The sequence below is a fragment of the Myxine glutinosa genome, chromosome 10, assembly GCF_964187855.1.
Source record: "Myxine glutinosa chromosome 10, kmMyxGlut1.1, whole genome shotgun sequence".
In the NCBI taxonomy this organism is placed as follows: Eukaryota; Metazoa; Chordata; class Myxini; order Myxiniformes; family Myxinidae; genus Myxine; species Myxine glutinosa.
Genome location: NC_136270.1, coordinates 120350106 through 120373425, shown reverse-complemented (window position 1 = coordinate 120373425; position 23320 = coordinate 120350106). Strand labels below are relative to the sequence as shown.

General features: G+C 43.6%; 1 protein-coding gene across 1 annotated transcript in view; it reads left to right on the top strand.

Annotated features, from left to right (window-relative positions):
* LOC144893969 (uncharacterized) overlaps nucleotides 1-17540 on the top strand; it is a 78580-nt gene extending 61040 nt beyond the window's left edge. The window contains exons 11-14 of the mRNA XM_078785229.1: nucleotides 4438-4599; nucleotides 16002-16078; nucleotides 16927-17078; nucleotides 17361-17540. Coding sequence (XP_078641355.1) covers nucleotides 4438-4599; nucleotides 16002-16078; nucleotides 16927-17078; nucleotides 17361-17540 — 571 coding nt within the window. The remainder of the gene's footprint in view (nucleotides 1-4437; nucleotides 4600-16001; nucleotides 16079-16926; nucleotides 17079-17360) is intronic.
* The last annotated feature ends 5780 nt before the right edge of the window (nucleotides 17541-23320 follow it).

Below are 23320 nucleotides of genomic sequence, written 5' to 3'. Positions count from 1 at the left end.
TATGGGCAGGGGACAGCCCGAAGTGGAGATCGGTTTCTGAGGTTTGGGACATGGAATGTAGGGACAATGACAGGGAGCTCAGGAGAAGTGGTGGAAGTATTGGTCAGAAGAAGAGTGGACATATGTTGTGTGCAAGAGACGAGATGGAAGGGAAGTGGTGTGAGAATGGTGAAGGGTAGGCAGGGACAGAAATACAAGTTTGTGTGGCAAGGGTGCCCGGAGGGCATGAATGGTGTTGGTGTCCTGTTTTCTGAGGAGTTTGTAGACAGTGTGGTGAGTGTGACTAGAGTGAGTGATAGGTTGATGATGGTGAAAATGATGATTGGAAAGCTCTTGGTGAGCATCATCTCGGGATATGCTCCGCAGGTTGGTTGGAGCGATGAAGAGAAGGACAAGTTCTGGTGTGTGATAGAGAAGCTGATGAAAAACGTGAAAGATGAGGAAGTTGTTGTGGTAGGAGGAGACCTAAATGGACATGTGGGAAGGAGTATGGACGGTTTTGAGGGAGTTCATGGGGGTTACGGATATGGTGTGAGAAATGGAGAAGGTGAAAGGATTTTGGAGTTTGCTGATGGAGCTGATTTGTTGATTTGTAAGACTCAGTTCCAGAAAGAGGATAATAAGCTTGTTACATACACGTCAGGTGGGTCGACAACAACCGTTGACTACCTGATGGTGCGTAGGCGATATAGGGGGCACCTCCGGGACACAAATGTGATCCCGGGGGAGGAGGCTGTTTCACAGCACCACTTGGTTGTCTGCGACATGAGGGTGAAAGGTGCGAGGAGAGTTCGACGGGTGAAGTACCAACCGAGAATGAAGGTGTGGAGGTTGAAAGAGGTGACAGTAAGGTAGGCATTAAAGGAGAGGCTGAGTAGGGGAGAGGATGATGTGGTTGAGCTTGAAAGTGGTTGGACGTCAATGAAAGATAGTCTGTTGGGAGCCGTTGGTGAGGTATGTGGAATGTGGATGGACAAACGGACCACCGAGGCACTCGGAAACATGGTGGTGGGATGATGAAGTTGGAAAGAGGATTGCCGAGGAGAGGAAGAAGTTGAAGGAGTGGCAGAAGGCAAAGGGTACGGGAGCAGAAAAAGCAGAGCATGAAAGTTATAAGGCAGCCAAGAAGGCTGCAAAGAAAGAGGTAGCAAAGGCACAGGAGGCATGTAGGAAAATGTTCGGAGAACGCTTGGATTCGGAAGAGGGTCAGAGAGCGGTATTCAGGATTGCAAAGCAGATCGCGAAAGAGAGGTGTGATGTGATGGGGTGAGTTGCTTGAAGGATGAAGTGGGACAAATCGTTGTGGACCCAGATGCAATTAAACGAAGATGGAAAAGATATGTGGAAATGCTGTTGAATACAGAGAATGAATGGGATGGCAACATATAGAGTAACACAGTTTTAGGACCGGCAGAGAAGATAACTGAGAAGGAAGTTGAGGAAGCGATAAAAGCAATGAAGAGTAGAAAAGCGGGAGGGCCGACGGGAGGTGTGGGAGATATGTTGAAGGCAGCAGGAAGTTGGGGTGTGAAGAGAATGACAGAGATCTGTAATCTGGTGGTGAAAGAAGGCTGCATTCCAGTGGCTTGGGAACTGAGTACCCTCGTCCCTCTATACAAGAGGAAAGGTGACCCTCTGGAGTGTGGCTCGTACCGAGCGATAAAGTTATTGGAGCATGGAATGAAGGTATTGGAAAGAGTGTTGGAGAGGAGGATAAGGAAGAAGGTGAAGATCGACGAAATGCAGTTTGGATTTATACCAGGGAGAGGAACGACAGACATGCTCTTTATTGTGAGGCAGTTGCAGGAGAAGTACATGGAGAAGAGGAAGAAGTTGTTTCTTGGGTTTGTTGATCTGGAGAAAGCATTCGATAGGGTTCCACGCGAAGTATTGACATGGGCATTGAGGAAGTTAGGAGTGGAGGAATGGTTGATCAGAGTCGTGATGGCAATGTACAATAGAGCGCACACAGCTGTAAGGACGAAGGATGGGAACAGTGGTGAGTTTGAGGTGAAGGTGGGAGTGCATCGGGGTCGGTACTAAGTCCACTACTATTTGTAGCTGTGATGGAGGTGCTGGCTCAGAACGTAAAGGAGGGTTTACCGTGGAAGTTGTTGTATGCAGATGATCTGGTGTTGATTGCGGAAAGTATGGATGGACTGAAGGAAAAGATGAACAAGTGGAAGGAATGTATGGAGACAAAAGGTCTGAAGGTGAATATAGGAAAGACGAAGGTGATGGCAAGTGGTAAAGCATGTGGTGAGGTGGAAAGAACTGGGAAGTGGCCATGTGCTGTGTGCAGGAAGGGTGTCGGAGTGAACTCCATTCAATGTACAATGTGCGCTGAGTGGGTTCATCAAAAATGTAGTGGTCTGAGAGGGTCATTAACCAGTGTGGCAGCTACATTCAAATGTAAGGTGTGCACAGAGGGAGCTGCAGATGGAGGAAATGTTGAGTTGGATCTTGGAGACGGCATGAAGCTGGAAGGTGTGAAAACATTTTGTTACATAGGAGACATGCTGAATGGAGAAGGTGGATCAGACTCGGCAACAGTTGCTAGAGTGAGATGTGCATGGAAGAGGTTTCGGGAACTGGGTGGCGTGCTGATGAGGAGGGGAGTGTCGTTGAAGCTGAAGGGAAAGGTGTATGCTGCATGTGTGAGAAGTGTTATGATTTATGGGAGCGAGACATGGGTAATGAACGTAGAGCTGCAACGAAGGCTGGAAAGGGTGGAAATGCGAATGGTTCGGTGGATGTGCGGAGTATCGTTGAGAGAGAAGAAGCCAAATGATGAATTGTGAAAGATGATGGGAATAGAGCCTGTGATTGATGCTGTGAAGAGGAACAGGTTGAGATGGTTTGGTCATGTGTTGAGGAAGGGTGAAAGTGATTGGTAGAGAAGAGTGATGGAAATGAATGTAGAAGAAAGTAGAGGACGGGGAAGACTGAGAAAGACTTGGCTAAAGATTGTGGAAGAAGAAATGCGGGCAAGGGGGTTAACAAGGAGAGATGCAGAAAATAGGGCAAAATGGAGAAGATTGTCATGGGGACCGCAAGGCTAACCCCCGCTCTAGCAGGGAAAATGGCCTTAAAATGCATGTTGTTGTTGTTGTTGTTGTTGTTGTTGTTGTCTGCATCTCGACGTTCCATTTACTTTGTCTTGTCCTGTTTTGAAAAGTTATCTCTTTCTTAAAGACAGCACGTCCTCTTGGTTCCGCATGATGCCATGATTTTAGCCCTTTCAGCACAGTTAGTTTTTCTTTGTTGGTTAAATTCAGATCATTGTAATCCTGATAACGCGCGTATCTCGACATGCTCGTTTTTGCTGTTTAACGACTGCACATGATGTTTCGTATTCAATTGCACCTAAAGCAAAGCCATTCTAGGAGATGGGACTCCGAGTTCAAGGCCCCACAGTGGCTTTCAAACAAGGAGGTGTTTATGTTCTGGTGCCTTGGCTTTGTTTCAAAATGCTGTCGTGATGTCCAGGGATACTAGATCAGCAGCAGAGTGATGCCTCAATCATGATACAACCAGCAGACAAATTCCATATTGGAATCCTTGTGCAATATCCATTTACTTTGAGATGACTGCTTTCCACGTGCTTGCATCATGATGCTGTCAACTCAATATCTCATCCCAAAAAACCATGCACCAAGAGACTGCCATGAAAACATTTACTCTGAGATGAAGTTTGAACACTGAGAATTTATTTTTTTTTGCAAAAAAGCAAATAATAAATTTTTAAAAGGAATTCTCATATTTTGTTTGCAGTTATAAAAAGGCAGAAATAGCAAAGAAGGATAATAAATGAAGATTGAAGAGCTAATTTAGAATTGTAATGCCTCCGCAGCCGAAAGCCAGGAGTATGATGTTTTCAGTCTGTCCGTCCATCCGTCGTTCCGTTATCGGGTTTTTGTTACCATGATAACTTGTCAACCACGGTAGGGATTCCGACCAAACTTGGCACATATATGGAATGCAATAGAAAGATGAACTGATTACATTTTTGGTTCAACAGGTCAAAGGTCATGTGTTTGAAAGTCATTTGGCTGACCATAACTCGAGTTATAAGTATCTGATGTTGTCTCTCTTCTATTTATCTGTTTTCTCTCTTGCACTCGCTCTGATGTGACATTTAATCTTTCATGTGATCCTAAATTGAGATGAAATGTAACAGTGGGTTGACGTGTAACACAGGCTGAGGCATATCCATTGACGCATTCACATCGATTTCTATTTCCTAGTTTAAATTCCTATTTTACAATGAAATATTATATTTAATGTCAAAGACCATTCATTTTAGCCAGAGTCTTCAGGCATGTACTGTGTGAGCTATGTTTATATTATGACATGATGAACTTTGTATAAACAATTTACAGCTGGTCTATTATTTAAACTCATAACTGACTTCAAACCTAAAAACTCTGTTTACAGGTTAAAGCAGAACCAGGAGATGAGGCAAGCGAGATATCACCGAGAGCCTTACAATATGGAGGCACACATCTTTTTTGATGATGCCTTCAGCAAAACCAATGGCATCAAGCACATCAACGAGTATGCAAAACTTATGGTGAAGGTTCTCATTGAAATCTATGGGTAAGGAAGTGACTGAACCAGATAAATTGCTCTCTTTCACAACTCTGAACTTCCAAGTTGCCTGAACTTTCCAGGTGGATTTCCAGGAATTTTCTCAAGCTTAATGCTGCCTAAACTGATATGTTGATCCTAATGGCGTCTTCTCTGTTCTCAAAAAGATGCAAAGCCAGATAATGAACCTTTACAATTGCTATTTAATTCCTTTTTGTCTGTAGTTCAATTCCTTTGTCTATACATATATACACACACACACTGTATACGTATGTGTGTGTGTGTGTATATATATATATATATATATATATATATATATATATATATATATATATATATATATATATATATATATATAATCGTTAGATTAAATAAGACGCGGACGTAGCTTCAGGACGTCGATCTTTAATTGTCGACAAGCTTTCGACCAACAAAGGTCTTCTCCTGAGTCTACAAAAACAGCAGGCATGTATATCAGTCAAGTATGTATGGTGATATGTGTGTGAGATGTGTGATGTGTGTAGAAAATGCATACAGAAGGAAGAGCCACGCCAAAGTTCACTCACCAGCCCCAAGTTCAACGGAAGTGACCGTTTGCGTTACAGTTAGGGTGCACGTGCATATACAAATATAGAGATATACATACATAAACACACAAGCATATATTCATATCCCATTTATATTCATGTAATATATTTATATATTTATATAAATGACATATAAAGGTAGAATGAATGAATGAATGAATGAATGAATGAATGATGAATGAATGAATGAATGAATGGGTTACGGTTAACAATTTGATTGGGTTGATGTGGGAACATGCTTTAGTCATCAAAATTTATGCCATGAGGGACTTTTGTCCGAAGTTTGTGTATCCAAAAGGACTCACGTTTCAGAATCGTGGTGTGTGATCGATTTGTGATTGATTCAATGGCAGAGATCTGAATGTCATTTATAGAGTGATACGGTTGATTAAAGTGTATCGTGTAAGGTAGAGATTTGCCCTGACTGGTGTGGAAGTTATTGATTTCTGACCGGGTGTTATTAAATCGTGTGTAGAGTGTATTTTCAGTTTTTCCAACATATTGTTTGGTGCACTTTTGGCAAGTGATTAGGTATATGACCCATGTAGATTTGCAGTTCATATAGGAGGTGATGGGGAATTTTTGTCCAGTGCTAGAACTACAGAATTTGTTTCCTTCTAGTAAATGCTTGTGAATAATGCATTTGTTTGCTGTGCATTTATAGAAGCCAGGGATCCTAGTTTCTTTGTTGTGGGGCTGTGGGTGCTTTGCTTTTACCAAGATGTCCCTGAGTGTCCGACCACGTCGAAATGATGTTAGTGGAGGTTGAGGAAATTTTGTTAAAAGCAATTAAAGTTATTAATTTATATTAATTATTAACAAACTTTAACAAATTTAAAGTTAAATTTAAAGTTAATAAAGTTAACAAAAATTAAAAGTTAAAATAAAAAAGGCACACTTTGCTAAAGTACACCCAGCACCGTCAACGCCACAACAAACAACACCAACAACCACGCATACAATCACATACACCGATACTAATACACCACAACTCACTTTACCTAAACCAAAAAGCACCTGGACACCACGTGTTGACAATCCATATCTACATGTCTATATGGAACAAGTGAGCAATGAAATTGAAAAGGTGGCACAAAAATATAATTGTTCCAGACATAAGGACAATCTTACAAAGGCAGAGCGACGAGCACTTCACAATCTCCAAAACAATGAAAAGATAGTCATAAAGCCAGCAGATAAAGGTACTGGCATTGTCATTACTAGGGCATGCCCGTACGTGGGTGCAATGCCCGTACGTGGGTACGTGGGTACGTGGGTGCGAGTACGGTGACAATCCCCCCCCTCTATTTACATGAAATGTTTTGGTCCATTCGCAACGCCAAAGCGAACGGCGAACGCTTTACATGAAATGGTTTGGTCCATGAAATGTTTTGGTCCATTCGCAACGCCAAAGCGAACGGCGAACGGCTTGCGAGTACAGTGACAATCCCCCCCCCCCCCCCTCTATTTACATGAAATGGTTTTAATTAGTTTTAAAACATAGTTTAACGCCAACATAGCGGCAACATAGTTTGCCAACGTGAAATAAATGAATACGCTCTCAAATGTGCCGTCCGAGGCAGAGTGTGTTCGCCACGTTCGGCACACGCGATAGCTCGCTGCTCTCTGATTGGTTGAATCGTTTTTTGGACATAGCTCGGTAAGTAATTGTCCGATTAATATGAAACCTTGAAAAGGCACATCCTCGGGTCCCCAGCAATATACCTGGCAAGTTTAAAGTATATCGGACCCGTGGTTGTCGAGAAACAGCGGTCACAGACAAACAAACACACATACAGAGATTACTGGAATTATAGATAGATGTCGACTACCGATTACGTTGCAGAAGGTAATCGTCAACTACATAGTGATACTTACAAAGAGCTCCCATCCGACCCTACCCTTTTACATCTCGAAGAGGTTAAAAAGGTAGTAGATTCTATTCGGGTGGATAAAACCATCAAATCTCGCTTGGTTCCGAAAGATCCTCATTGCCCTAACCTTTATTTTCTTCCTAAAATACACAAGGTAAACAATCCAGGTAGACCAATCGTATCTGGCTGCACATGTCCAACTGTTCTCATATCAAAATTTGTTGACTGTCATTTACGTCCTCTCGTGTTGAAGCTCTCCTCATACCTCAAGGACACAACCAGTTTTCTGACCCACATCCAAGGATTGAACAGAATATACTCACCTTTCAACTCCCAAACCATTTTAGTCACAGCAGATGTTACATCCCTCTACACTAATATTCCACATTCAGAAGGCCTGTCTGCATGCCGCAAAGCCCTCGATACACGACAAGTCCCAATGCCACCTACTCAAGACCTTATGCGCCTATTAGAACTGACACTCAAACTGAATAATTTCCAATTCAACGGACGACATTACATTCAAACTCAAGGTACCGCTATGGGTACCCCTGTTGCACCATCGTACGCTAACATCTTCATGGGAATGATAGATTGATAGAGGCCAAGATCAATGCACAACCTCATCACGGAATCTTGGAAAAATCCTGGGTACGTTATATTGATGACATCCAGTTCATCTGGTCAAAATCCCCCCGTAGTCTCGCACAATTCCAAAATGAATTAAATTTGATTCATCCGACCATCAAGTTCACATTCGACAGCTCACAGTCCGAAGTTCACTTTCTAGACACATCACTCACGCTTCAAAATAACAGACTCGAAACAGAACTATACACCAAACCAACAGACACTCACTCTTACCTTCTCCCTTCTTCATCTCATCCTAAACATACAATTGCAAGCATACCATACAGTCAAGCACTCAGAGTAAGACGCATTTGCTCAACAAAAATGGCAGAAGAAACTTCTCTCTGCCAATTAGAAACACACTTCATTGCAAGAAACTATGACCCTCACTCTGTGCAAGAAGCAATAACCCGAGCAAAACACATACCGAGAGCAGACCTTCTGACTTACAAACCCAAACCTGCAACTAACCGTGTCCCACTGGTAACCACCTACTCTGCTACCTCATCCCAATTGCCAAGTATTCTGAATAAGGCCCTTCCTCTCCTCCATCAATCAGAAACACTCGGCACCACATTTCCTCAACCTCCACTAACATCATTTCGACGTGGTCGGACACTCAGGGACCTCTTGGTAAAAGCAAAGCACCCACAGCCCCACAACAAAGAAACTAGGATCCCTGGCTTCTATAAATGCACAGCAAACAAATGCATTATTCACAAGCAAAAAAATTCTGTAGTTCTAGCACTGGACAAAAATTCCCCATCACCTCCTATAATCACCGTTTAGAGGCCATTTTTCCCCGCAAAGCGGGGGTTGGCCTTTTCGGGGACCGTGGTAGTTGTTGTTTTTTGGTCCCCTTTTTGAAGCAATGTTTTACGGCCGGATGCCCTTCCTGACGCCAACCCTTTTTGCCGCCTTCAACGACAAACAGGGAATTACCAGTGAACTGGTACTCAATTAGCCGACCTCGGAAGGATGACAGGCTGAGTCAACCCCCCTGGCATTAATTCGGCGATCGACCGAGATTCGAACCCAGGATCCTAGGATCCTAAGCCGGCACCCTAGCCGCTAGCCCAACACCAGGGATTAACAACAACACCAACACCTCCTATATGAACTGCAAATCTACATGGGTCATATACCTAATCACTTGCCAAAAGTGCACCAAACAATATGTTGGAAAAACTGAAAATACACTCTACACACGATTTAATAACACCCGGTCAGAAATCAATAACTTCCACACCAGTCAGGGCAAATCTCTACCTTACACGATACACTTTAATCAACCGGATCACTCTATAAATGACATTCAGATCTCTGCCATTGAATCAATCACAAATCGATCACACACCACGATTCTGAAACGTGAGTCCTTTTGGATACACAAACTTCGGACAAAAGTCCCTCATGGCATAAATTTTGATGACTAAAGCATGTTCCCACATCAACCCAATCAAATTGTTAACCGTAACCCATTCATTCATTCATTCATTCATTCATCATTCATTCATTCATTCATTCATTCTACCTTTATATGTCATTTATATAAATATATAAATATATTATATGAATATAAATGGGATATGAATATATGCTTGTGTGTTTATGTATGTATATCTCTATATTTGTATATGCACGTGCACCCTAACTGTAACGCAAACGGTCACTTCCATTGAACTTGGGGCTGGTGAGTGAACTTTGGCGTGGCTCTTCCTTCTGTATGCATTTTCTACACACATCACACATCTCACACACATATCACCATACATACTTGACTGATATACATGCCTGCTGTTTTTGTAGACTCAGAAGAAGACCTTTGTTGGTCGAAAGCTTGTCGACAATTAAAGATCGACGTCCTGAAGCTACGTCCGCGTCTTATTTAATCTAACGATTATTTATTCAATACAAATGAGACGCCCTGCTCGTACTTTGGAGTTTCTACTATTTCTTACAGTTATATATATATATATATATATATATATATATATATATATATATATATATATATATATATATATATATATATATATATATATATATATATATATATATATATATGTCGGTCTTCACTTTATAGGAAAGGAGAGAAAGACAAAGTTAGAGCGACAATGGTTTAATGAATATCAATTACAAACACAATTGTGGAGTGAGGCTTGGCACTGTAAAGCTCTACACAATAAGCAGCACACAACCGAGACAACCGAGACACACACTGGAAAACCCAGTAAATGGCCATTTATTATATAGGCAAAAAATCAGGTAAAATTATCCGCTGAGGACAAAGGAAAAATGGGTTTTAGAGACCCTCACCATGGTCCCTTCCTGCAGAGGGCCAAACTTAGAATACAAAGATGTGGGAATAAGATAGGGTGACCTTCTCAGGCCCTTATCTAAACAAACCAGGCTTGGGCAAGGCTAAAGGAAGGAAGCGTTCTCACAAAGGAGTCCAGTTGTTTACACTTGGCAATAAAGCATATAACAGTGGGTTAAATGATTGAGTACATACAAATCAAAGGATATATTATTAAATCCTACTCTACTCAAGGTTAACAATACTCTTAACTTGAAGGCAACAAGAATTATATGGTAAATCATCCACATTGTACTGGAAATAACTTGTCAACATGTTTCCTGCATTTCGGTTCTTATCTCAATTTGGCACATGTTTAAAGATCCTCCAAGGCTAGTTCTCCGAGCCGAGAACAACATGTTTTTCTGCAACTGAATCCAGCTGTGTTAAGCAAGCCAAAGTAAAGACATAATTATATATACATTTTCAGGTCTCTGATCACGTGGGGTATAGGGTCTGAACCCCCTTGCCCGACATATATATATATATATATATATATATATATATATATATATATATATATATATATATATATATATATATATATATATATATATATATATATATATATATATTGTTATGGATTCGGGGGTCAGCTCTCCCCTTATCAAGGGGGGGGGGGGTTAATCCCCTTGTCTTTTTAAGCTGGCCGTCCCGAGTCCTGGAAGCTACAACGCTCCTCCCAGTCGGTCTTGGGTAGGGTGATTGGTCAATTTGGGTCCCAAATACCTAATTACCAACACCGACCGCGAGCAGGGAAATAACTCCCGCTCGAACCACGGATAAGATGGAAATTGCCGAGCGGTTAGCAATCCGCGGCCCGAGCCATTAACCAAGAGACTAAACCCGATTATAGCGGTTCCAAAATCGTGCCACAGGTACTCAATGGAAAGAAAGGACGGAGGCGATTGGATTAGGGAAAAACCAAGAAATAACAAGGTGAATTTATTTACAAGCCAAGAAGAAGAGGAAACGAAAGGAATATACAGGAGGAAGAAGAAGAAGCAGGACACAGGGCAGGCATACCTATACAGTCTTAACTTAACGACCCCAGACGAACATACACACTCACATGGGATGGTAGCTGGTAGGGGAGGAAGGTCCAAGCAGATGTCCAGGCTCCTCGTCCGGTCCCGACTCGTGCCGTGGTGGTGATGGAAGCGGGCCGGCAGCGCGTCGTTGTCATTGACCGCGAGCAGACCTTACAGATATCGGGGTAACTGGGAGGCGGCGTACGTAATACGTATTATGTGCCAACGCTCTCTCTCTCCCGATCAATGTTCTTATCAAAGGCAGTTCGTATCAAAGGGCAGTTCGTATCAAAGGCAGTTCGTATCAAACGAGCTCCCTCACGCAGCTCCTCAAGTTTCCAAGTCCGTGGTAATCGAGCTCTCTCCACGCAGTCCTTCGCGCAGTCCTTCAAAGGGCTTGGCGCGTGCACTTATATAATGCGCTCACAGATCAATGCGCGCTTCATCAAACCACGCCTGCCGGTGAGCTCACCTCAGCCCTGGTTGGTTGGCGAGGGCTCACCGGCTCCGCCCTTGATGGTGAGTTGACGTGGCCACACCTCATTCTTGTGTCCCGCCCCCTTTTTCCTCGGCCTGAGACCGCATGTTCAATGGCGTTTGGAGTGAGCGCTAAGGCGACGGAGGCTCAATGCAGCGAACGCTGCTAATCAAACCACGTGACAATTTGGGGAGAGACAAACCCCGACTGTAGGGGCGCATTATGGCGTAGCTTGGAGAGAGCGGCTGCAAAATGAACGGAAGGGCCTATTCTTATTCAATTGATGCAACGTAGATTCAACTATTGGGAACACGGCCTTATCTGACACATAATAAGGAAATAACTAAAGCTCCTATGGTGGCCTACGTGTTGCATATGGACTAATTAAGGGTGCGACCTTTAACCTTTTAATAATGGAATATTTACAAGAATTATTTACAAAGTGAGGGTTCTAAAACCACAACAATATATATATATATATATATATATATACATACATACATACATACATACATATACACTAGCTCGGCTCGCTACACTTGCCTCACCGCGTCTCGTGGTGTAGGTTCATCTTTGGTTCATCTTTCTATTGCATTTCTCACCACGCGTCCACAAATTTATTTGCAGTGTTTGTGATTTTTGCACATTTTTATAAGCAATTAAGATTGAACATTTAGGTTGAAAAAATGTATAAAAATTTTTTTTAAAGAACCCCTCAGCACATACATACGGGAGGGAAAGGTGCAGACTGGAAGTTTGGGACAATTACACCTCACCACCACGTAATTAAAAACACCTCACCACCACGTATTTCAAAACTCCTCACCACCACGTATTTCAAAACTCCTCACCACCACGTATTTCAAAACACCTCACCACCACGTAATTCAAATCACCTCACCACCATGCAATTCAAAACACCTCACCACCACGTTATTCAAAACACTTCACAACCACGGAAACAAAAGTTTGAGGGAGTAGTTCAGTGACAACAGACACTGCCCAGATATATAGATATTATATATATTGTACATGAGTTGCTCTTTTGTCATGGTTTACATCAATCATAATACAAACAGTTATTTTTCACAAATGTATTTGTAATATACGTGATATTACATTTTATAAACAATTTAAGTTGAAGATTTAAGTTGGAAAAAAAAAATCAAAAATTTTCAAAACAAATACCCTCAGTTAGGACATACACGTGGGAGAGAAAGGTGCATACCAGAAGATTGGTACGATTTCACAAAAGTTTGAGGGAGTAGTTCAGTGACAAGACAAGAAAAGACAGACACTGCACAGATATATATATATATACACACAGTGCATTCAGAAAGTATTCAGACCCCTTCACTTTTTTCACATTTTGTTATGTTGCAGCATTATGCTGAAATCGTTTAAATTCATTTTTTCCCTCATCAATCTACACTCAATACCCCATAATGACGAAGAGAAAACAGGATTTTAGAAAGTTTTGCAAATTTATTAAAAAGAAAAAACTGAAATATCATATTGACATAAGTATTCATACCCTTTGCTATGACACTTGAAATTTAGCTCAGGTGCCTCCCATTTCTCTTGGTCATCTTTGAGATGTTTCTACACCTTGATTGGAGTCCACCTGTGGTAAATTAAATTTATTGGACATGATTTGGAAAGGCACACACCTGTCTATATAAGGTCTCACAGCTGGCAATGCATATCAGAGCAAAAACCAAGCCATGAGGTCGAAGGAACTGCCTGCAGAGCTTAGAGACAGGATTGTGTCGAGGCACAGATCTGGGGAAGCCTACAAAAAAAAATTCTGCTGCATTGAAGGTTCCCAAGAGCACAGTGGCCTCCATAATTCTTAAATGGAAGAAGTTTGGAACAACCAGGACTCTTCCGAGAGCTGGCCGCCCGGCCAAACTGAGAAATCGGGGGAGAAGGGCCTTGGTAAGAGAGGTGACCAAGAACTCGATGGTCACTCTGGCTGAGCTCCAGAGATCCTGTGTGGAGATGGGAGAAACTTCCAGAAGGAGAAACATCACTGCAACACTCCACCGATCTGGGCTTCATGGCAGAGTGGCCAGACGGAAGCTTCTCCTCAGTGAGACACATGAAAGCCTGCTTGGAGTTTGCAAAAAAGCACCTAAAGGACTCTCAGACTGTGAGAAACAAGATTCTGTGGTCTGATGAAACCAATATTGAACTGTTTGGCCTCAATTCTAAGCGTCATGTCTGGAGGAAACCAGGCACCGCTCATCACTTGCCCAATACCATCCCAACAGTGAAGCATGGTGGTGGCAGCATCATGCTGTGGGGGTGTTTTTCAGCAGCAGGGACTGTGGGACTGGTCAGGGTTGAGGGAACAATGAACGGAGCAAAGTACAGAGATATCCTCAATGAAAACCTGAAACAGAGCGCTCAGGACCTCAGACTGGGCCGAAGGTTCACCTTCCAACAGGACAATGACCCTAAGCACACAGCCAAGACAACACAGGAGTGGCTTAGGGACAACTCTGTGAAGGTCCTTGAGTGGCCCAGCTAGAGCCCTGACTTGAACCCAATCAAACATCTCTGGAGAGACCTGAAAATGGCTGTCCACCGACGGTCCACATCCAACCTGACAGAGCGTGGGAGGATCTGCAGAGAAGAATGGCAGAGAATCCCCAAATCCAGGTTTGCAAAGCTTGTCGCGTCATACCCAAGAAGACTCGAGGCTGTAATCGCTGCCAAAGGTGCTTCAACGAAGTACTGAGTTAAGGGCCTGAATACTTATGTCATTATGTCAATGTGATATTTCAGTGTTTTGTTTTTAATAAATTTGCAAAACTTTCTAAAATCCTGTTTTCTCTTTGTCATTATGGGGTATTGAGTGTAGATTGATGAGGGAAAAAATGAATTTAAACGATTTCAGCATAAGGCTGCAACATAACAAAATGTGAAAAAAGTGAAAGGGTCTGAATACTTACTGAATGCACTGTATGTAGATACTGTTATGTCTGTGGGGTAGGCAGTGATATGTAGAATCAGGTAAATTTGTATAAATTAATATGCTCCGGATGTCGGGTAAGAACCATCACCATGTAATAAGTTCTGTTTAGCCGAATGTTGGACAAGTGTATATCTGTCCCTGTCACGAGGGGGGCGGGGCATGTTAACTAGCTTAGGACATCTATCTATAATTCCAGTAATCTCTGTATGTCTGTGTGTATGTCTGTGTGTCTGTGACCGCTGTTTCTCGACAACCACGGGTCCGATATACTTGAAACTTGCCAGGTATATTGCTGGGGACCTGAGGATGTGCCTTTTCAAGGTTTCATATTAATCGGAGAAGTAGTTACCGAGCTATGTCCAAAAAACGATTCAACCAATCAGAGAGCAGCGAGCTATCACGTGTGCCGAACGTGGCGAACAGACTCTGCCTCGGACGGCACATTTGAGAGTGTATTCATTTATTTCACGTTGGCAAACTATGTTGCCACTATGTTGGCGTTAAACGATGTTTTAAAACTAATTAAAACTAATTTGCGATTCTTTCGCTTTCCTGCGCGTTTGTGCACGCTATGGCGATTTCTTTACCAAACTCCGCAAGCCGTTCGCTTTGGACCAAACCATTTCATGTAAATAGAGGGGGGGGATTGTCACCGTACTCGCAAGCCGTGCGCTTTGGACCAAACCATTTCATGTAAATAGAGGGGGGGGATTGTCACCGTACTCGCAAGCCATTCGCTTTGGACCAAACCATTTCATGTAAATAGAGGGGGGGGGGGGGTTGTCACCGTACTCGCAAGCCGTTCGCTTTGGCTTTGCGAATGGACCAAACCATTTCATGTAAATAGAGGGGGGGGATATAATTTTAGATATATATATAGTACGGGCACGCCCTAGTAAGGATAAATTATCCCTTGTACGTCTTACCCTTGGTGATTTATCCTTTGTCCCTAATGGCACCGCAATGGACACTAGCCCAGGAATTGCCCATTAAACCACACATAACAATAAAACCAACCGGAAGCCAGGCATCGGGCACTGGGGGTGACAATCCCGCCTGGCAGGCACACATCGTTCAGGCAGGCTGAGAGCCACGCCCAGAAGGACAGTGATTGGGCGGGAGTTGACCAACAGGAAGGCCGGGGTAGGAAGGGACTCGCTGATTGGCCAGCGTGGAGCAAGAAGGCACTCATCAATTGGTGAAAGAAGGGTGAGCAAGAAGTGGCGCGCTGATTGGTGAAGAGCGGAGCAGGCAGTGGTGGCCTGCGGGCTGATTGGTGGAGAAGCGCCGATGACATGAACGTGAACCCGACGTTAAAAGAACTCTCAGACCGACATTTTCTCTCTTGCCCTCCTCTTGTCTTCGCTCTTGCCTTCTCTTCTTCTTGCCCTTGTTTTTTTTTCCCCTCGGCGACCACTTGCTGCCTTGCTTCTTCTCCATTGTGCGATTGTGCTTGGACCGACCATGTTCAGAGACACCATCGGAGACGTGCAGAGGCTGCGGGAGGAGCAGCGGCTCGAGCTTGGCAGCATTCGTCAAATACCCACCAGTAGGTAAGACAACCAGCCTCTGAAGGGATGCAGCTAGTTATTAGTCCCCTACCGGTGTACACCAGAGGGGATTATAGGTTTGCACTCCGTCCCTCCGTCTGTCAGTCTGTCAGTCTGTCAGTCTGTCAGTCTGTCCGTCAGTCTGTCAGTCCATCAGTTTGTCAGTCCGTCAGTTTGTCAGTCCGTCAGTCCGTCAGTTTGTCCGTCAGTCCATCAGTCTGTCAGTCCATCAGTTTGTCAGTCCATCAGTTTGTCAGTCCATCAGTCTGTCAGTCCATCAGTTTGTCAGTCCATCAGTTTGTCAGTCCATCAGTTTGTCAGTCCATCAGTTTGTCAGTCCATCAGTTTGTCAGTCCATCAGTCTGTCAGTCCGTCAGTCCGTCAGTCCGTCAGTCCGTCAGTCCGTCATGCAAAGAACAGCTTTCCGGACTTTTTTTCTAAACTCTTAATGCTAATGATTTCAAACTTGGTACATGGTTTCCTCATGATAAGTTACAGATCAAGTTCGAACTTCACGACGTTTCGATCATGTTTGACAAAGTTATGGCACTTTGAACTTTGGTAATTTCCCCAACAGTTTTCCGGATTATAATTTGGAGTGCGGTAACTCAAAGCTGTTAATATTCCTTGTTTTAACTCCAATTTCCATTATTTTTCCCCTTTTAGTGAGAAGTAGGGGTCTGTGCAACCATTCATGAACTTTATTTGGTGCAAATTGGATAGATTTTAGCCGAGTTACCTCAGACCGTGAGTTGGTAATTATATAATTCACACAGTTTTCCGGACGACAGACTGCCGGTAGGGGCCATGTATTGCAGCACAATACTCAGAATGCTTGTTAAACTAGAGCTTGGAGTGTGGAACCCATCGGTGTCCTCATACAGCACTAATGTCCCTTCACTGGATGCTGGTTTGAATACACAGTCTGTCAGGGTGAAGTACACACAGCCGAACCCTCTCACAACCTCCCTCGGTCATGCCCTGCCTCCCACCGGCAAGGTGAGTTGTCCATTTGGTGTTACATTTCACTCCATCCATCTCTTGCCCTCCTGATTCTGATGCAAGCCCTCATGGTGTTTTATATGTTTCACACAAGTTCAACTAAGAGGCCTGGCGTCTAAATGTCTGCACTACGTTGTCTCAGTGAATGGTGGAGCCTTCCTTGGTCCAGTCCAACTTGTTCCATAACAAACCTCTGCCCAAGTCGATGTCTCTTTCTTGTGCAAGTAGAACTCAGACAGTTTGCCTAAACACAGCTATGTACCTTTCTTGTGCCAGTAGGATTCGAACCTTCAGCCTGCTCCTCGCTTTGCTATCAGCTGCACATTCCTTTTCTCCATGCACAGGCCAGAAATCCCAGAGGCCTTGAAAACATCCATGAGAGCCCAGCCTCACTGGGCCTCACTGGGCCTCACTGGGCTGCCTTTAACACGCTGGACTATACTGAGGAATCGACATTGATTTTTAAAACCACCTTTAACCACAGTACAATTGACTGAACTTGTATCTGCTTCACTTAAATTCACATTTTCATTTAAAATGGAATACTAATAATCTTCTTCTGCAGACGGAATATTTCCGAGCTGCCTCTGCCAATGGCAATGATTCTGCTACCATTCGATGGAGTTTCACTTCCTGCAACATCCTTTGGTATTATAATTCTCGTAGCTTGAAAGGATTCCATGAAAAGTCCAGAAAACGACATTCCTATGTAAAAGAATGGGACTGGGGTAGGCGTGGCTATGACTGTCAATCAGCTTGATGGGGGCGGAGCCGCGAGACACATTCGCCTCAGTGTCGGCGTTATGCGTGATAATGTTATGTGGGATCAAATAATATCAGCAGAAATATAATGTCTTGGGAAATGCCTTATTTTTCATTGTTACATTTATAAAAATAAAAGAATAGCGAGGTACCAGTGCTTATAGCCGGCGAAGCCGGTGTTGTGAATGAACGCGTACGTATTATGTTGAAAAGCCAGATTTTGCTGGATCCCTTGAGAATTCCAAGCTTTGACGCACCAAATCACTCAATGGAGGCCGCCATCTTGCGGATGCGGAAGTATGCATAACAAATTGAAAAAAGTTCAATAGGAGTTTGTTTCACCCGTCTTTTTTTGATTCACAATCTTATGCACCTCTAATTTGTAATTAAAATACTTTAAGACCAACCTCGTTCCCCGGGCCCACACGGGCCCTGGTTATCTTCAACGAAAATCGTCACCAAACACCGGAACCAATGAGATTCGAGCATTTGAAAAAATATTTCAAAAACCAAATCACGCAATGGAGGCCGCCATCGACCGGATGCGGAAGTTTGCATAAAAAATTGCGAAAAAGTTCAATAGGAGTTTGTTTCACCCGTCTTTCTTTGATTCACAATCTTATGCACCTCTAATTTGTAATTAAAATACTTTAAGACCAACCTCGTTCCCCGGGCCCACACGGGCCCTGGTTATCTTCAACGAAAATCGTCACCAATTTCCAGAACCAATGAGATTCGAGCATTTGAAAAAATATTTCAAAAAAGCTTTTTACCACATTTCGGACGCTGAAAACGGCGTCAAATATTCTAAAATTGACGAAGAATTATTTTTTAGAAATCTCGCGGCCGTAGGGGATAGTTTTTCACGGCCGGAAATATCCGAAGTTGAGACGGAATTCACCGAATTAATCAAGAAGGAAATTTTATAAATTTTAATCTCATCCAGAATGCAAATGGTGTCATTTTGAACTCGGTACGGTACCTACTACACCTACCTACTACCAACTACCTAACCTACTGATGCCATAGTGATGGGTACTGATGCCTAGCGGCAAGAGGCTTTGGCTTCGCCGGCTCATTGCGGCTTTGCAGTCGGGTACTAGTACACCGCACATGGGACACGTGATCACCATCCCTCCAGTCGTGGGCACTGATCTCCATGGAGATCAGTGGTCGTGGGTCAAGGTAAAAGCAAACCACGTGATCAATAACCATCTCAAGTCACAGTTTCTCGGCGCCAGATTCGTTACATCGTTGCATCACTGATGGCGTCGTATAAACAGCCTGAACAAGGAATCCACGGGCATTGAATCTACTATAAATGGAGGTGTGTGTGTGTGTGTGTGTGTGTGTGTGTGTGTGTGTGTGTGCGTGTGTGTGCGTGTGTGTGTGTGTGTGTGTGTGTGTGTGTGTGTGTGTGTGTGTGTGTCATACTTTTTGACGTCAATTAATTACGTACTATTCAAATGTACCTTTTAACCCTTCAGACTGCTGAGACCCCTTAGACCTTGGAAGACCCTTTAACACAGATGACCCAGATGACCTTTAAGACCCAGATCACCCAAAAGTCCCCAAATCACCCAAATGTCTGTGAGGACACAAAAGACACAAAAGTCCCCAAGGACCCAAAAAGTCCGTGATGACCCAAAAGTCCCCGTTGACCCAAATCACCCAAAATTCCTTGATGACCCAAAAGTCCTTGATGACCCAAAAGACCCAGATGCCCCAAAGTCTCCGAGGACCCAAAAGACCCTCGAGGACCCAAAACACCCAGATGATCCAAAAGTCCTTGATGACCCAAAAGACCCAGATCACCCAAAAATCCACGAGGACCATAAAGTCCCCAAGGAACCAAAAAGTCCATCATGACCCAAAAGTCCCCAAAGACCCAAATCACCCAAAAGTCCCTAAGGACCCAAAAGTTATTGATGACCCAAAAGACCCACATGACCCAAAAGTCCCCGAAGACCCAAAATACTTGACCCAAAAGTCCTTGATGCCCCAAAAGATCCAGATCACCCAAAAGTCCACGAGGACCCAAAAGTCCCTAAGGACCCAAAAGTCATTGATGACCCAAAAGTCCCCGAAGAGCCAAAAGTTCCCGAAGATCTAAAAGCCCCCAAAAGACCCAGATAACCAAAAAGTCCCGATGAACCAAAAGTACCCAAAAAACCAGGATGATCAAAAAGTCCCCGAGGACCAAAAAGACCCAGATGACCCTGATAACTCAAAAGTTCCTGAAGATCCAAAAGTCCCCAATTAAAATTTGGTCCAATAGACCAACGGGCCTCCTAGTTTAATAAGTTTTGAACTGACATTTAGTGATCCTTTCATCTTTGTTTTGGCATACTGCATCGCCTGGAGTGGTCAAGGGTCAATTAATTAATGTTTAAATATGAAGATCCTAGTTTCCTTATGTCTATGCCCTCTTACATATGGCTACTAGGATTGGGGATTTGGGAGAGGAACGTGGAAGCAGAGGATGCTGGGGAGGGGGGTGAGGGGGAGGAGAGGGCGGGGGGGATGGGGGGGGGGGAGGGGGGAGAGGGAAAATTGTTATTTTTTAAAAATGTAAAATTATGCCAGACACTCTCTGGTGAGTACACCACTGGTGAGCATGTCTATAAAGTTTGTACTGCAACATTTGTAAATCAGTAGTAGAACATCTACTCAAATATTACAATAATTATTCAGAGGTGTATTTCTCAGCTGGGCCTCTCTCAATGGGAGTTTTACTTGGTGCAGAATCCTTTGTTATAATTTGTTTCTCCAGTTTATTTCTCCAGTTAAATATTCACAGATACTGTCTGAGAGGGTGTTCTCTCGTGCTCAACTGAGGCCATCGTAGTTTGGCAAGGCCACGCCCTTCCCCACGCCTACTCGATCAACCCTGAACCTTGCTATGCGCATGCGCAGATAAGAAAGCGTGTCACGTGTACAGTGTGCTTGACTAACGTCTTTCTGATGATTTATAGTGACTGTATTTTTGTCTGGTGAGAATCTACTCAAGTATTACCGAGGTCTTCTGATTTCTCAGAACCAGGATTTGGATACTTCAGATAAATACTTATGTATATCTTGTCTTGATAAAGTTCTTCATTGAAGTTAATTTTACAAAACTATTATCAGAGAGTGCGCTGGCACTGTCGACTCTACGTACTAACGTAGGGATGACGTGGATAAAAAATGCCGGCCCCACCCAATGATACAAAACAAAAGATGGAGTACGTCTTCACACTCTCGTAGTAGTTTATCGAGGACACTTTTGTATACAAGATCGAGGCTCGTGAAAGAGCGAAACTTGCAGTTTGAGTGTATAATAAGTTTTATTGACACCAAGTAAACAAAACAGTAAAAACCACGAGTGTCTTTCACGTCCGGCCGTGTATAAATAAATTCCTCTCGAGAGGCTCAGCCCCTCCCCTCTGTCCCCACCCTATTGGCGAGAGAGAAACCACACCAGTTATTTTGGCATTTCTAAGTGCAGGTCCTTGTTGGCATGAGGCTGGATGAATACATTACTCTTTGAGAAACGAGCAATAAGACAGAGCTGCAAGATACAGTCAGGGTTACATAAGACAATATGGGAACATGTGCAGTGTTTGACATTGCTGACCAACATCTCGGCACTTTTGCTCCAAGATTGGGTATCCTCTGAGTACCATTGTGTTATTCCACATTGAAGCTCCCATATTTCATTTCTGCATAAGTATAAGAAACTCCTGTATAATTTCAGGGACTTCTTGCAGCTTCAGTTGTCTTTCCTACTTTTCTTTTTTATCAACTAAGAGTAACCAATCACAAATGGAGATAATTATAGAAGGCTGTTATTAGAGATGTCCATGCAGTTTGTAAGAAGTTGATGATCATGTACTGATATTATAACATTATACTCGGGCTGCTAATTTGTACAGTCTCATTATGGGGCTACACTACAAGAGTAATCAAGTACTGTGGTAACCAGTGAAATGTTTGTAGAAGGTTGAAGCAATAACTGATTAAGTGTAAATGAGGCAGTGATGTAGGGATTGTAATGTGATGGCAATACTGTAAGCTACTCTCGAAACCAACATCATCCCTATCTTGTTTAGGACCTTTTTTAGACTGTAGTTTGTCATCCCTCCATTGCCTTTTTAATTCAGCATAAATTTTTTTATTCACTTGTATATACAGTATTTGATTTTCTTATTAGAATCGTTATTTATTTATTTATCACAATGTGATGTGCATATTTGTTTGAATTATTGTTGTGAAGGTTATTTTCAGTTGTACTTCCTGGCATGATGGATGGTGAGATTTGCAAACTTTATAACACATTTTGGAACCTTTAAATAAATCAATAAGGAATGTTTGATGAATACATATGTTTTAAATAACATTGTCTGTATAGTTAAGTATCCGGATTTCTCCGTCTGATGTCACACTCTTTTCCCTGGGACGTCATTACATATGGGATTACATTTGGGACATCATTATACAGCGTTACATCTAGCACTAGGCTAGGCCTCTACGTACGTACACATCACGCCGGTCAGCGTCCGGCTTCCTCCAAGTCCCATCATTTCGCTCATGGTAGTTGAACACCATAACCCATATACATTGCCTACAGAAAGTCTACACCCATTTTCACAAAAGGTGAAAATTTTGAAAAGGTGTGTCGACTTTCTATAGACCGATCCGACGGAGGGTTCAATGGACGGGCGCCCTCTATAGATGCCACCATAGTTGGGAGGTGTCCGCTTCATTCGGCTTGCTCTCCAGCGTTCAGATTACATGCAGTTACCGGTCTCAGTTCACTTTGCCGAAAGAATATCGATACAAAATATATTTGTTTGTTAGATTCATCGGAGAAGATGGAATCGTGGACGATACGACCGGTCCACCGAGCTATACGACCGGTGAGGAGCCGGTGTGGCGGCCCGCGCGGAGGTGGACTCTGAGGGAAGAATCCATGTGGGGCGGCAGTGATACACCCGCCGTGACCTGGCCGTATGGAAGAGTCGATGAAGCGATAAGGAGCCGGTGAGGCGGCCCGCACGAACGGACGGAGGCCCAGTCGGGTCTGCCAGACGAGTCGCGACCCTAGTGATCAAGGAACTTGGGGCTCAGCAGTGGCCACTCGGGGCCTAGCTGTAGTTGCCAGAGGTGGCCGGCCTGGGCGGAGGTGGACTCTGAGGGAAGAATCCATGCGGGGCGGCTGTAGTACAGCTGCCAAGACCTGGCCGTATGGAGAAGTCGATGAAGGGACGGGCACCTAGTCGGGTCAGTCAGAGGAGTCGTTATCGTAGTGGTCGAGAAGCTCGGGGCTAAGGCGGAAGGGGGCTCGGCATGGCGTAGCATAGGGTACGCGGTTGCTAACAAAATAGGTTTGGTGCAGGTGGAAGTGTAAACCGGGTACGCCCAGGTGCCAGGTGCCTTCAGGGCGGCATGGCTGTGTGCCTACGGCACCCGGCGATATCGCCAAAAACGGGGTTTGT